Here is a 16,468-nt window from a genome sequence, read left to right as displayed (position 1 = left end):
GGATGCCCTAAATAAACTGACCAAAGTGGGATGCACTAAGCAAACTTCGGGAAAAAAGAGGAGTATGCAATCTGCAATCGAAAACGCCTAAAACAAAAATAGGAAACAAAGAATGTGGTCTACAACCAGAAGCACCCAAAAGAATCCTAAAAAAGTGACTGAGATAGTGAACTCAATGAAAAGGGGGTATGCCCTAGTAAAAGACTCAGAAGTATCAGCAAATGGGTCAAATGACCATAAAATCATCAGGAGAGATGATGAACCCAGAGAGGGCGTATGCCCTAATATGACTACTCTCAAGGATCAATAAATAGATTGAGTAATGAGAAAATATGTAAAAGATCTTATGAACTCAAAGATAGGGGTATGCCCCAGTGTAAGATAGTGACCAACATAAGATACAGAATGTCACCATATATGACACTTTAGGATATGCTCAATGACAATGCAATGAAAACATATAGCCTCAATCAACAAATGTTCAAACAAGACCATGCATCATAGAAACTAAAATAATACGCAAAACAAAAGCAAACCAAGACTCCAAGTCTAAAATGCACACAAGTCTGATGTGGCCAAACAAGACCATGTATGATCATTCATTCAAAAGCTAACCAAGACTCCAAATCGGACTTCTGGCTGCCTCAAAACCTGTCATTGCATCAATGTCTGATGTGGCTGCTAGTGGAGAGTACTACATGGCAATGGGAGCAGGGACTATAGTTACAGAAAATCTTACCTTAACAGGTTCCATTGGAGTTGTTACAGGTAAGTCAGACAATCATAAGTTTCAATGGACTTCAATAAGTATGAAGTTGAATGATGCGAAGCTTTGAAAGGAAATGATTCAGACTGCATAATATACTCAATGAACTCTATTATTTGCAATTTCTGGTTATATTCTTCTTATAAAATTTTGATTGAGGAAAACATAATTGTTCAATAAAACTGTTATATTGCCTATAAATTTGAAAAACCAACATTTAGAACTAGAAGAAACCAATCATCAATCAATTATAAAAAATGGAAGTCTCAGGTGGTTATAATGAGTAATGGGTGAGATGCTCATTGGTTTATGCTATAAAATCTGTTTCTATGCACAAACTATTTTGGTTAAAAAGTTGACGTGAGAGAGGTACTTGAAAATTGGATTTGTTGATATGGAGGGTTTATGAAGAGTTGGGGGTCTTTCTTATAGGGTGCACTCTCATGTGAACATTCAGCTGAATTTTTGGCTATGCATGGTGCATCTAACTTAGAGGATTTTGTCAGAGGTTTCATGCCTTCCCTAGTTTTGTTCTTTTGATCTGTGCAATAGTGTTGTAGGCACTGTGTAAGCTCCTTTTGTTTTCTGTTCTGTCGTCCCTTCTGTTTTTGCTTCTCTTGCCACTTGTTAGAGGTTCTGTCCTCCTTTTAGCACATTCTGTAATCCCCCCAAAGGATATCTCCTTCTCTATGCCTTCTTTTTTCATCTAGTGGAAGGAAGTGTTTTATTTCTGATTAAGAAAGAAGGAAAAAAGAGCTACTTAGGTGCCCTTTGGATATGAATTCTGTTTAAAAAGTTTTGAGATTCAGAATTTTTTTATACCTTTATTTTGATACTAAATTTTAGAATTGAAAAAAAAAAAAAGGTTCTCAAACATAATTCACAAAATTTTTCAAAATTTGAACTTTAAAAGAAAAAAATTAGAAAACAAAAGCCTTGAATCAATTGCTTCATTAGCAAGCACTACATCTAAGATTTGTCTTTCCTCGATGAAAGCATTATGAGAATTAGAAACAACTAACCCCACCACATTCTTAACCTATTTGCCAAAACCTTGGTAAGAAGCTTGTATAAACTGCTCATCAAGCTTATAGATCTGAAAATTTTCAAGTCCTCCGTCCCTCCTTTCATAAGGATCAATATCAAGAAAGTGGCATTTAAGCTTCTTTCAAAAGATTCAAACGCATAGAACTCCTTGAAAAAACCATTGCCTCAAGCTTCACAAATTCCCAATAGTATGCCATTGTAAAACCACTCGGTCCTAGTGCTTTATCCCCACTCATTGACTTCAAAGTTGAAAAAACCTCCTCTGAGAATGGAACCTCCAAAGCTTCATCATCAACCCAACTCGAATTCTCCAACTACATGTGGCTGATACTTGGTCTCCATTTACTCGAACTGGATAAGAAGTTACAAAAGAACCAATGTACCCCCTCCTTTGTCTTCTCCTCCTCAGCAAGCCAACTGATATTTACCCTATTCTTGGCCAAGAGATTCCTCCTCCTATAGGCATTCACCATTTTATGAGAGAATTTAGTGTTTCTGCTCTCTTCCCTTAACCAAAGTTCCCCAGACTTCTGCCTGCAAGATGCCTCTTCCAATAAGACCTTTTATGATACAACTCCCTAGCTGCCCTCTAGCTTCAACTGTTCTGCATTAAGAAAAGCTTCCCTTTCTTTGGCATCCCAAAAGTCCACCTTTTTAAGGCTGCCTTCTTTCTAATATTGACATTGCCAAACCCCTCATCATTACAGCTTCAAGTCTGCCTTAAAAACCTTCAACTTAGAAGCCAGAATAAAGCTATAAGACCCACTAAATCTATCTCACGGCCACCAACTCCTTAGTAGGTCCCTAAAACCATGCACTTTTAACCACATATTTTCAAATCTAAAGGGAGTTTTGCCACTCCTCATCCCGTCTCCATCAAGCAAACTAGGTGAGTGATCCAGAATTGCTTTGGCAAAACACTTTGCAAAAGACCACTGGAATGATTCTCCCAATCTTCCAACAATAAGAAACGGTCTAGTCTTTCATTTTCTGGTGTCATAATGCTTTTCATTCTGAGAATTTGTTCTCTCTAGCTGCTGCTGGATTCCTTAAACAATGCTCTTCTTCCATTTCTTTGATAGTTGAAATGCTTGCAAGGAACCATGATAGATCTCTGTATTTGTAAGATGTTAGTAGTGGGAAAAAAATTTATACCAGGAAAAAGGAAAATGGTTGAAACTTTTTTCTCAGGGTACTCAACATAACCTATTCTAATTTTTTTTGGTTGTGTTAATAGATTGATATTCTTTGCTTGTAGGGAAGTTCAATTTGGGGACACTATATGAAAAAATTGGCTTCAATAAGGAGATTATATCAGGGGAAGATTTGCTGAGCTCACTGCAGCCAGCGGCCTTTCAGGTTAGAGGCCCTATTTTCTTTCTAAGAAAACAGATGCACATACTTTGTAGAACAGAAAGGCAAAGCATTCGTTTGAATGAATGATCATACATATGTTGTAGGAAACAAGAAAAGACAACCATTCATTTTACTGAGTATTTGATATTAAACTTGAAATCTGATTTTTGGCATTGTATTGTGACTGTTTTCTGTGATACATCCTACTTGCCTGTTGATGCCCCCAAGGTAAGCTCCTTTTCCTTTTTCCCTGTAGCATTCAGTTTGTGCTTCTCTGTATGGCTTCTTGTTTCACATGATCCAATCATAATAAAAACAACCAAGTTTGATTTGGCAGACCAGATGAAGCAGAACTCTTTGCCAAGTCTGCCCAGAATGAATATAAACAATTTTGTGATAAGGCGGGTTTTTCAAGATCAATGGCTGTATGTTGGCAATTTTAACATTCACCTTCAAATTGCAATATTTTCTCTCTCCATGAAACTCCCTGTCATCTTTGGCCAGGTAGATAAGATGGAAGAGAATGCTCAAGGGAGAGTTTGGACTGGTAAAGATGCAGCTTCACGGGGTTTGGTTGATGCTATTGGTGGGCTCTCTCGTGCTGTTGCTATAGCAAAACAGAAGGCAAATATACCTCAAGACAGATCAGTTGGTTCTTATATATATCCTTCTTATAATACTCTTCCATTCCTTTAAATACATATATATGTATATATATATTCGTTTTGATTATTAATTCTGATAATATGTAGCACAAGATGATTTCAAATTGACAGCAAATTTATAATTTTGAATATGTTGTTACAACTTCTGTGTAATTTCTTTAGAAATTCTCTGTGATCTAGCATACCCAAATAACATAATGTTCTGTTAGAAGTTGTAGTAGGATACAATATGGAGGAGGCTTCGGATTCCAACCCCATATTCACTCTGGTAAAGGACTACCTAAGTTCTCTCTGAGCTCAACTTTGGTGAGAGGTCCATCTCTGTTGTTTTCAATGTACTTTGTTCATATTATGTTCGATTATCAAAATATTGAGTCAGACATTTTAGCCAAAGAAAAATCACGACCAATAATTGTGGTCACCCAGCCATGATTTTCAATTCCCTGCCAGATTATTTTCATGTTTCAGTCAAAAATTTGGGGAAATGGTGGAATCTCAGAAATGGTTCTCATGTTGGATGGCCTAATTTAAGATGAAATTATAGTTTGATATTATAATGTTGAATGCTTCCATTTTCTTTGACTTTAGTATTTATCTTTTTCTATTTTTTCTTTTCCACAAGTTTTAATGGGATCAATTAGTTAATATGGTATGTATTGCATAATTAATGAGTAATCTTAAAGCTAGTTGTTCATAAACTTAAGAAGAAATTTACGCATAATCATATGAGTAACATCTCTCAAAAAAGCAACTAGACCTTGAAATTAATGGCAGAGGCCCTAATTTAATAATTTCCATCTTCCACAACTGATGTCATTTGTTTTGCTTTTTTTAATCCATTATTGGCCACGCTTACGAAAAGGCTCTATCAATATTTAGGTTTCATTACTAAGGGTGTTTGTTTGATTTTACTTGATTCTAAATAAAATTAAATAATATTTAATAATATTAAATATTAAATTGATTATTTTTATAATATTTTTATGTTTATTAAGTATTAAAAAATAAAATAAATTAATATGTTATTTTTCTACTTAAAAAATTAAATATTTTGATTTTTTTTATTCAATTAAAAATTTATAATAAATTATAAAAAAAATGAAAAGACAAATAATTTAAAATGTAAAAACAAATTACTTTTAATAAAAAAAATTAAAAAACAAATAGCATAGCTTTTAAGGAAAATTAAAATAATATAATAATTTAGATAAAAATTGAAATTCAGTCTAAAAAAAAATTCAACTTAAAGCAACTCACAAAAAATTAAAACCCATATATCAATTAAACAGGTGCACATTTTTTTTTTTTAAAAATTTTGTAATTCAAATTTACATGGTAATAGCCATTTGAAACGAACAAGTATTTATCATAGATATATTGAAAAGCATCTCCTCTCTACCTTGCGAACAGAAAGTCGCTGAAGTTTGCATGGGAACTTCGAGGAAATTACGTAGCCCTGCCATATATTGAAGTCCTACAATATAATAAGCCCTCCCATTCTAAGGAATTTTAGGTTTCCGGGGTTCTACCGTTCCAGTATCACACAAATGTTGCAGACAACACCATCTCCGATATCATCACCCTCTGAGAACCCATTGCCACCACCATCTCATGTGGTGCCCCCACTGCCATCATCGCAGCTGGTGGCGCCAACACCATCACCACCACCAAGTCCAATACCGGCTACTCCTGACGATATTAGAATAATAATGTCACCAGTTATTCCAACCGAGGTTCAGAGAAAGCTGAATTGGCCTAAAATAATAGTCACAAGTAGCATAGCATCAGCCTTGGTGTTACCTTTCAAAACTCGATATCCTTCATCTCCCACAATTGTCTTATCCTGCATTGCATTTTCACTTTCTCTCCTATGTACCATTGTGGACAGTTGGATCAGTTCCGCGTTTCCGATTCTTAGCCAACTGCTGAGAGCGCCTTAGCCATCTTCTTGCTGGTCGATGGCTTCCTCCTCATCATTACCAATCCGCTTTCTATCATCCTTAAATCCATCATTAAGGATGACAATACGGTAGGTTCTTGGATATCTGCTCTGTCCTACCTCTAATAAATAGGGTTTAGGATAAAGATAAAGGGGTTTAGAGTGAGTTTGGAATAGGTATCAATATGACTTTGTCCCACTCTACACTACTCAATTATATATAATTTCAAATAAAAAATATTTAATTGATTTTTTTTTTCATTTTCAACTTTTAAAATATAAATAAAATATTATTGTTCATAAAAATAAATTATAAATATTTATGCTTATTTATTTATAAATTATATTTATTTTTAATAAAATTTTAAAATTTTAAAATATAATAATTAAAAGAGGTTTCGATCATTTGAAGGTAGTCAAACATATAATATATATGGTTCAAATAATAATAATAATAATAATAATAATAATGAAAGGTTTCGATGGTAAAATAGTTTCGAAGAAATGATTGAGAAAGAGGGTGGAAGGTTGTTTCCTCCTATTAAAATCATGATAATTGTAAATTTTGGTTCAACAGGAGTCCAATACTTTATGACGTGTGTTATGAGTTGGATCAAAGGAGTTAAGCCTTATGTGTTTGGAAATTAAACTATATTTTAGATTTTTGTTATATACTTTAACTAGATTTAATTTTTTTTACTAAGGACTTAAACTTAATTTAAATGGTTGCAAGTAAAGTCAAATTTGAAAATGAAGAGAAGGTAATTTAAAAAATTGAAATGGAGTTATAGTCTCATTTTAAGAGCCTACTTGAAATAAATCTTTATTCTTTTTCATTTATTTAAAAATTGAAAATAAAGTCAACATCATACTTTTAAATTAATGGATAATATTTGATAATATAAATTTGATTAAATATATAATGTATTTTTAAATAAGTCAAGTAGAATTTCTACAATAAATAAAATCATAACTCTTTAGCAAAGTTGTTGAGGTAGAATAAATTTTTTTATTAACTTAAAACTAAATAATTATATAAATTAAAAATATTTTGTAATCCAAAAAAATTAAGATGAGAATAATGATGAAAAACGACTAATTAGATTAAGGAAATCACCCAGAGAGATGAATTGGGTGATAACTATTTCATAACAATCATATGAAACAAAAAATAATGAGAAATGAGGAACAAAACAAGAATAATAAAGAGATATTGAGAGAAGAGAAATGTAAAGTTTTTTTTATAGTGGTTCGATAAACCAATTACATCCATTCTCCTCCATCTCCTCATTGAGTAAGGGTTCCACTATCTTTAATGCTTTTATAGCTATAGGCTTCAAACTATTTACACTTGAACTCCAAGGTTCCAATAAACCTTCATAACCTCTTAAAGTACACAATTTACTTGAATAAATTCTCTCACAAAGAGTAAGTAAGAAAGAATTTATAGATTACAAAGCTAGTAACAAATTTAGCTCACAATACAAGCAAAAGATTAGGATGGATTTGAAGGTGCACAGAAGGATTTGCAAGTTGAGAAATCAATGCACTAGTAGGTAAACTTTGAATAAGAAGAAAAAGTGTTTTTCAATTGAATGCAATTGTTTTCTTGTTCATAAATGTTTTAAAAAACTTAAATTTATAGGTTTCTAACTCAGACTCCAACCATTGAGACAAATACTAACTCTCGATCAATTGAGAGTATGCTTCAATTGGCTATATCTCAACTATTGGAATAAAGAGAGAGAGAGAGAGAGAGAAGATTAAATGTTTTAAAAAACTTAAATTTATAGGTTTCTAACTCAGACTCCAAAAGTAACACAAAGGCCCCGATTGATCTAATAATCAATTCACTAGTCATTAAGTTTTTAATACTCTATAAGTAACTATTATGCCTTAGAGCCTCAACCATTGAGACAATTACTAACTCTCGATCAATTGAGAGTATGCTTCAATTGGCTATATCTCAACTATTGGAATAAAGAGAGAGAGAGAGAGAGAGAAAGAGAGAGATAATTCGTTCAATCGATTGAACCCAATCAGCTCAATCATTTCGTAACTTTCTCGACGGTTGCATTGTTAAGTACTTAAAAAGCCTAGTTTGAGGTTTAGAACCTTGTTTAGAATCTTTGGCAACTTGAGTAAGCCTTCTTAAAACCTTTTAGAGTAAGTTTAGAAAGAGTTTTGCCCAAAGTTCTAATTGAAAACAAAAATTCATCTATTTCTTTGATAAAAAAAAAAAAAAAAAAATCGTTTGAAGCTTAAGAGATGATGATTAAGTGCATGAAAAACAATTTAGACTTAAATTCGCCAACAAATATCATCTTATAATTTATCAAAGGTTAATTCAAATCTTCAAAAGTCCTAAGTCTTTACGGTATTAATTTTTTTTTTTCTATATTTGCTTGAGTTTTTTTTTTTTTTTTTTTTTTAAATTTTCACAAATAAACATAAAAACACTTGACTTAATTTGAACCATTAGTATCCTTAATCTTATTTTATAATCATCAAAACTTGATTAAAAAAACCCTTTGCACTAACAGTAACAAATTTTTGAATTGGACATCCATAAAAAATTTCATCTAATCTATTTGTATTTTATTTTAACTTTAATTTTCCTAAGTTGGGAATCAAAATAAAAAGTTGTTACTCTTTTGTATTAAATTTAACAAAATCCATTCCATCCCATCTATATGTTTTCTTTCTGATGAAGAAAGAAGAGATCATTTGTTATGACATAGTGTGTAGGCCTAAGGTGTTTGTGGGGTAGGGTTTAGGAAAATTATCTTGAGACAAGGTTTATTAGGGAAGTGGCTTTGGAGGTACCCTAAGAAAAGTGCTATCTTTTGACATCAGGTTATCTTTGAGTATTTATAGGATATATCCTAATAGATAAGATGCCAATAATATAGTCATATGGTCACATCGTTGCCCTTGGAAGACCATTGCACATATTCTCCAAGTTTTTTCTACACACACTTCCTTTGTGGTGGGTAATGACACTGGATTCGTTTTTGGGAAGATTTGTGATGAGGGTACCAACCTTTATACTTACAATTTCTAAGACTTGCCTGTTGATGCCTCCAAGGTAAGCTCCTTTTCCTTTAGCACTCAGTTTGTGCTTCTGTGTATGGCTTCTTGTTTCATATGATCCAATCACTAATAAAAACAACCAAGTTTGATTTGGCAGACCAGATGAAGCAGAACTCTTTGCCAAGTCTGCCCAGAATGCAAATAAACAATTTCGTGATAAGGCGGCTTTTCAAGATCAATGGCTGTATGTTGGCAATTTTAACATTCACCTTCAAATTGCAATAATTTTTTCTCTCTCCATGAAACTCCCTGTCATCTTTGGACAGGTAGATAAGATGGAGGAGAATGCTCAAGGGAGAGTTTGGACTGGTAAAGATGCAGCTTCACGAGGTTTGGTTGATGCTATTGGTGGGCTCTCTTGTGCTGTTGCTATAGCAAAACAGAAGGCAAATATACCTCAAGACAGACCGGTTGGTTCTTATATATATCCTTCTTATAATACTCATCTATTCCTTTAAATATATATATATATATATATATATATATATATATATATATTTTCGTTTTGATTATTAATTCTAATAATATATAGGACAAGATGATTTCAAATTGACAGCAAATTTATAATTTTGAATATGTTGGAACAACTTCTGTGTAATTTCTTTAGAAATTCTTTGTGATCTAGCATACCCAAATAACATAATGTTCTGTTAGAAGTTCTAGTGGGATACAATAAGGATACTGCTCTAGATATGAGCAGAGAAATTTTTTTGAGTCATGTTGTTGCTAATGAGGTGGTGCAGTTGTTGGGATGTCTTGCAAGCTAGAACTGCGGTTAGAGCTGAAACCATAAGCTGCTGGTACTACTGACCAGTATCCTCTTGCAATTGGGTTGTAATTCAATTCAGGGAATTTAGGCTATGCCTGAGAACCGAACCGATTCAAAAGCACTTCTCCTAAATTAAAAACTCATATTTTCATCTACTAGAAGATGAAATCTGGATTTTGCTAGTTCAGTGTCTTGTATGGATGTCGTAATTCGCTTGCTTAAATGGTTGCAGGTTACTCTTGTTGAGTTGTCAAGACCGTCCCCTACTGTATCAGAAATCTTGACTGGCATAGGAAGCTCTATAGTGGGTGTGGAGAGAACATTGAAAGAACTACTGCAGGATTTGACATTTTCGAATGGAGTTCAAGCCCAGATGGACGGTATACTGTTACAGAAACTGGAGGAGGCTTCCGATTCCAACCCCATATTCACTCTGGTAAAGGACTACCTAAGTTTCTCCGACCTCAAGATATGCCACCCATAAGTTAATTCATGATGGATCAATAGGGGGTGTGCAAATGAAATCAAAGAACGGTGAGAGGTACGTCTCTGTTGTTTTCAATGTACTTTGTTCATATTACGTTAGATTGTCAAAATATTCAGTCAGACATTTTAGCCAAAGGAAAATCACGACCAATAATTGTGGTCACCCAGACATGATTTCAATTCCCTGGCAGATTATTTTCATGTTTCAGCCAAAATTTGTGGGAAATGGTAAAATCTCAGAAGTGGTTCTCATGTTGGATGACCAAATTTAGGATGAAAATATGGTTTGTAATTATAATGTTGACTGCTTCCATTTTTTTTTTCTCTGAGCGAGATGATATTACCATTTGCAAGAACGTGGTAGGTTTTGACTTTTGTATTTTTTCTTTTCCATTAGTTTTAATGGGATCAATCAGTTAATATGGCGTATATTGCATAATTAATGAGTAATCTTAAAGCTCGTTTTTCATAACTTAAGAAGAAATTTATGCATAAACATTTACACACTTTTTTTTAATTAAATAATATGATTTTTACTATATTTAATTTTCTTCTTTTTAAAAAATGTATTTCTAATAAAGAAAACAAAAATATTTTCCTTTTTTTTTTCTTAATGTTTTTATATTTGAAAATGGAACAACGAATTTATTGATTTTTAAACGATTTGGAATTATTAACATGCTTTGCGTTTTTTCATAAGAAAATTTGAAACTGGTTTAAATTGTTCCAAGAGTTGTAGTTTCTAAATTTAAAATTGACGTTTTTTAAGAGTCATTTATTTGAAAAAAAATTATTTTTATTTTCTTTTTCTCTATTACTTTATCATCTATCAAATCAAGAAGTTGAAATGAGCTTATAAACCTTCTATTTTATTCTCATAACACATGTTTTGTTTTGTCATATTTTGTAACCCTCGCTTCATTCATTTGTATGGTACGCGCATAAGACCCTCTTTGGCTTTCTTGTTCTCCCTCCACCCCATCCTTAATCGTTTTTTTGTTTTTTGTTTTTTTTTTTAAGTCCATGGAAACCGATTTGAGCTCTCGACAAATCCCACATTTATTAATTTCTAACTTTTTGCTCACTTGCTATCCTATTTTTGACCTCCCAAAGTGTTTTTGTAAATTTGGACTTTTTAATTAGTTCTAAAATATTTTTGAAGCTTAGAATATGTTTTAAACTTCTTAAATATATCAAATATTTTTTGTTTTGTTGAAAAAGTATTTTCCAAGCTTATTAAATAAATCAGTTTCTTCAAGTGTCTAGATTCTACCTTATTTTTTTACCTTTGAATTGTGTTTGCAAATTAATCACGACTTGTGAATTTTTAATTATTTTTCCAGTATTTTAGACTTTTTAAATAAGGTTTTGGAATTTGGTTTCATTCAAAAATCATTTTTCAAGCTTGAGAATTAAATCTAAATTTTTGCGCCTGCTATGTTGACTTGAACAATTGGAGTTGTAAATTGTTCTTTGAAATTTGAGATAATTAATACATGTTTGAGCCTTATAGAAAATTTTAGTGTTATAAACGCTTTGAATGTGTTGTGTAATTTTATTTTATTTTTCAATTTTATCTTACTTCTAAGCTTGTCAAATAACTCCGTTTTTGCATGACTTGTTGATTTGCCCTATTTTTGAGTAATATGATATTTAATGAAATTTGGGATAATTGGTGCATGTTTGAGCCTCATAATTTTTTTTTAATGTGTTTTAGACATTATAAATATGCTATGTAATTTTTGTTTTGATTTTATCTTACCTCTAGGCTTATCAAATAATTTTGTTTTTGCGTGACTTACTAATTTGCCTTGTTTTTTTAGTATTAAGATGTTTATTGAAATTTGGGATAGTTGGTGCATGTTTGATCCTCATAGAAATTTTTAACATGTTTAAGACACTTTAAATATGCTATATAATTTTTGTTTCAATTTTATCTTATTCTAAGCTTATCAAATAATTCCATTTTATATTGACTTGTTGATTTGCCTTGTTTCTAAGCAGTAAAATGTTTAGTGAAATATGGGATAATTGGTGCATGTCTAAGTTGATCTCATGGCAATTTTTAGTGTGTGCTAGACACTTTGAATATGTTATGTGATTTTTGTTTCCATTTTATCTTAAGTCTAAGCTTTGTCAAATAACTCCGTTTTTTCATGACTTGTTGATTTGTCTTGTTTTTGAGTAATAAGATGTTTAGTGAAATTTGGGATAATTGGTAAATGTTTAGGCTTGAAGATGTTGTAGATTTTTTATTTTTATTTCATCTCTAATTATTTTATTTGGATTTACTTTGTAAATACTTGCTTGTTATCCAACTTTTGGATATCTTATATAAAGTTGTTAATTCGGTTCCTCTTATCATTTTTTTTTACCTTCTTTGACTCTTGATTTGAATTATAGACATCTTATGCATGTTAAACAAGTCTTCCCTTGTAGTATAATTCATCTTTATATATTTTATTTAGATTTATTTTGTGATTCATCTTTATATATTTTATTTAGATTTATTTTGTGATTGCTAATTCGAAGTGGTTTTATATGGATTATACCGTCGCTTTTTGGTTTTTCTTTTCCAACTTCTAATTATTCTTTGAGTTATATTAACTTTGGTACTCCAATTACATGTATATCCCAAACCATAGTTTTATACGTAAATCCTAAACTAAAGTTTGAGTTCAAAACTTCAGTCATTTTCGAACCTTAATTATTAGCAGATGACTTTTACACACTATCACATGGGGGAGGTTATAGGAAAAAGTAGAGAGTGAGTGCCAAGTGGGGGTATCTTGGCTTTAGACATGGAAAGTGTATATCATGTTTGATTCCTCCTCGAAAATGATAAGGAGTGAAAATAGAAAAATAAAAGTTTTAAAATAAATTTAAAGTTTTGTATGCTATTTTAAATTAAATATTTTATTATTATTTTTTGTGGAAAACTAACTGTGAAAGAGTATTTAAATTTTTTTTTTTTATACTTTTCAAATATAGTTAGATCCTGGCAAATAAAAAATAAAAAATAAAGCGATGATTCTGTTAACTTAATTGACCAGTGATAAAAAAAAGTGGAAAGGAATTGCAAGTTAAAAGGCCGTGGACTTGGTCCTTTCTAATCATACACCCTTGGAAAGAGCATATGATATTAGCCAATCTTAACGCTTGACTGCGTCAATAATACGAATGTGTCAATTCAAGTCACAAAGCCACCAATCACCATGTGCCAACTGCCAAGAGCACTACCCACAGCGCAACTAGACCTTGAAATTAATGGCAGAGGCCTTTATGTAATAATTTCCATCTTCCACAACAGATGTCATTTATTTTGCTATTATTGGGCCTGCTTACGGAAGCCGATATTTCATTATTAAGTTAGATTTTTGTACTAAATCTATTTTTTATTATTTTAATTTTAATTTTAATTTTTTATATTTTATCAGCTCAAAATAAATAATTTGAAAAATATCCTTTTGATATCTTATATTTTCCTTCATTATTTCAATTGCAACTTTTAATTCCCCTATAATATCTACATTCAGTTAACTTAAATATTTGATTATTTTTAGGTATAGATTAAGTGAAATAAAATTTTATAATTAACGTGGAAAAATAAAATTAGAGAAATTGAATTTTTTTTAATCTCTAATTTTTTTTTTCATTTTTTAGTATTGCATTTTATGAAAAATTGGAAAACAAGGCATAAAAATTAATTATTAAGGATGTTTTAATGCTAGTTTTACATTTAAGTGATTTTTATTCAATTAATTTTAAAAATATCAAATTATCCTCATTATTAATAAACATTTTAAAATAAGTTTCACATATAAATTAAATTAATCTTACGTGCAACAAGATAGTTGCTTTGTCTAAAAAATATAGAAATTAAAACCTAGCTCACGTAAGTAACATTAAAATTATATAATAATTTAGATAAAAATTATAATTAAGTTAAAATAAAATAAAATTATATATATATACACTATGGAATTAACATATATTGAAAAGCATCTCAACTCGGCCTTGCGATAAGAAAATTGCTAAAGTTTGCAACGAAACTTCTAGGAAATTAGGTTGACCTGCCATATACTTTAGTCCTACCATATAATAAGCCCTCACATTATGAGGAATTTTAGGCATCACACAAATGTTGCAGCTTACACCATCTCCATCATCACCCTCTGGGAACCTACCACCATCTCATGTGGTGCCCCCACTGCCATCATCGCAGCTGTTGGCGCCACCACCACCACCACCACCACCATCACCACCGCCAAGTCCATTACCGGCTACTCCAGAGTCAGAAATTGCAGAGGATGGTGATGATATTAGAATAAGAATGTCACCAGGTATTCCAACCGAGGTTCAGAGAAAGCTGAATTGGCCGAAAATAATAGTCACAAGTTGCATAGCATCAGCCTTGGTGTTACCTTTCCAAACTCGATATCCTTCATCTCCCACAATTGTCTTATCCTGCACTGCATTTTCACTTTCTCTCCTGTGTACCATTATGGACAATTGTATCAGTTTCGCGTTTCCGACTCTACGCCAACTGCTGAGCGACTTAGCCATCTTCTTTCTGGTCGATGGCTTCCTCCTCGTCATTACCTATCCGCTTTCTGTCATCCTTAAATCCATCATCTGGGCACTCTATTTCCTCTTATTCCTATTCGTTTTGGTATCCAAATGGCTTAAAATCATAAACCACTAGTAGTTTATATATGTGCATATACCTCTTGAACCTAGAATAAGGTCATGATGGTGTCTTGTATGGCTAGCAGAGATTGCTAGGACATATTATAAGGTCGCATGGGATTGGTCTTGCTTAACTACCTATGTTAATTGTTATGAGGGTAAAACAGACGTGGGGATGCCAACCTGTGAAACAAAGTGTGATTTTCTTCATTAGGGCACACTCGCAAATACTTGCTTCAATAACCCTTTCACGGAAAAAGGCATTTAAATTGCCGTTAAGCTCCTGATGTTTTCTTCAATGTTGTGGAATGGTAGGTGGCGGCGCCAATTTGAAGCTCCGGGGTATTATGCCCATGGCAGTGGAGAGAAGCAGTCTTCTTGTTCTCCCTATTTCCTTGTCGTGTATGCATCCGTGTTTCATATTTATTCTTCTATTTCAAGATATTCTACAGTGTTCTTGTTTTACTACCTATGTTAACTTGTAAAGAGTAAAAACACGTGGGGGCGCTAAATTGTAAAACAAGGTGTGCTTCTCTTTACTAGGGCGCGTTTGCACACACAGCATTACTTACTTCAGCAACCCATTCCACCAAAAAGGCCGCCTTTAGAGCATGTGGGGGCTCTAGATCTTTTCTTTAATGGATTACACTTGGGTGTTACTCAGACTTCATCCATGTGGATACAACATATAACAGAGGCCCAGAGGATTGCACGCCTGCAAGTTGGCCTCACTTTGGATTGGAGAAATTATGAAAACAAGGTACCCCAGAATAAAAATAAATTATTTGACTAACTCCTAGGCTCACTTGATACCTATTTGCCTTCGAGCTCTATTTTTATCTGGAACTCACTTCACAATGAAAACACTCCTGTTGCGACGGTGGAAGTTTTGATGCAATCATCGTTAATCAAGAATATAAAGATAAAATAATCAATACAAATAGCACACGAGGTTTATATGGTTCGGCCAACCATGTCTACGTCAATGGAGTAGATAGAATCATTTCACCATACAATAAAGAATATTACAAAGGACAGTACTAGAACATTACAGAGGACAAAACCATATATAACTATTGGATTATCAAAACATTTCATATTTCCCCACTTTTCGTATCCCTATCCTACCACAAGTTTTTTCGCTCCATCGGATATCTCTCATTCTTTCTCACATCTCTATCCACCTTGTATAATCTTTACAGACTCATTTCCATTTCATAACTTTTTTTCCTGAAATATTTATAGAGATATTTCCAACAAGCTTCCTTATTCTATAAGGAAGTCTAATATTAAAATAATATATCAACCTAAAAATATTTTATGTAATATTTTTTACCAAAAAAATATATATTAATTAGGAATTTAGGACACTTCCTAATAACTTTAATGTCCTGCTTTTGAGGACATAGGGTCCTCCAAGTCCATCCAAAGCCACCTCATCCCCAGTTAAATCTCACCTTCATTCTTGATTAAGTACATGATTTCTATAAAGGAACAAAATGGGATCGATATGCTTAGATTTTCAATTACATCTCTAAATTCACATAAGATCCTACACATGCATGCCTCCCATCACACTAGGTTTCCAACGGTTGGCCCCATGTTGTCAACTCCCGAAATGGGGTTGAATAAGATGATTTATGACAAATTTATGAGAA

At 32.4% G+C, this 16,468-nt stretch overlaps 1 protein-coding gene across 1 annotated transcript; it reads left to right on the top strand.

Annotated features, from left to right (window-relative positions):
• The first annotated feature begins 310 nt into the window (after window positions 1-310).
• Window positions 311-10,119, top strand: LOC117904145 (serine protease SPPA, chloroplastic-like). The gene is made up of 5 exons (XM_034816659.1): window positions 311-768; window positions 3,072-3,172; window positions 3,674-3,793; window positions 9,133-9,276; window positions 9,868-10,119. Exons 1-5 carry the CDS (start codon window positions 666-668, stop codon window positions 10,117-10,119), a joined length of 720 nt encoding a protein of 239 aa, XP_034672550.1. The 5' UTR covers window positions 311-665.
• Window positions 10,120-16,468: the final 6,349 nt, after the last annotated feature.

This window comes from Vitis riparia, chromosome 17, assembly GCF_004353265.1.
Source record: "Vitis riparia cultivar Riparia Gloire de Montpellier isolate 1030 chromosome 17, EGFV_Vit.rip_1.0, whole genome shotgun sequence".
Taxonomy (NCBI): Eukaryota; Viridiplantae; Streptophyta; class Magnoliopsida; order Vitales; family Vitaceae; genus Vitis; species Vitis riparia.
The sequence above is the reverse complement of the archived record's forward strand: the minus strand, read 5'-3'. Positions and strand labels throughout refer to the sequence as shown.

Excerpts from the sequence above, each read along its gene's own strand:
- LOC117904145 (XM_034816659.1), top strand. The coding sequence starts at position 666 with ATGTCTGATGTGGCTGCTAGTGGAGAGTACTACATGGCAATGGGAGCA. Across the intron at positions 769-3,071 it reads TTCCATTGGAGTTGTTACAG|GGAAGTTCAATTTGGGGACA; the intron begins GTAAGTCAGACA and ends CTTTGCTTGTAG. Across the intron at positions 3,794-9,132 it reads TTGCTATAGCAAAACAGAAG|GTAGATAAGATGGAGGAGAA; the intron begins GCAAATATACCT and ends ATCTTTGGACAG.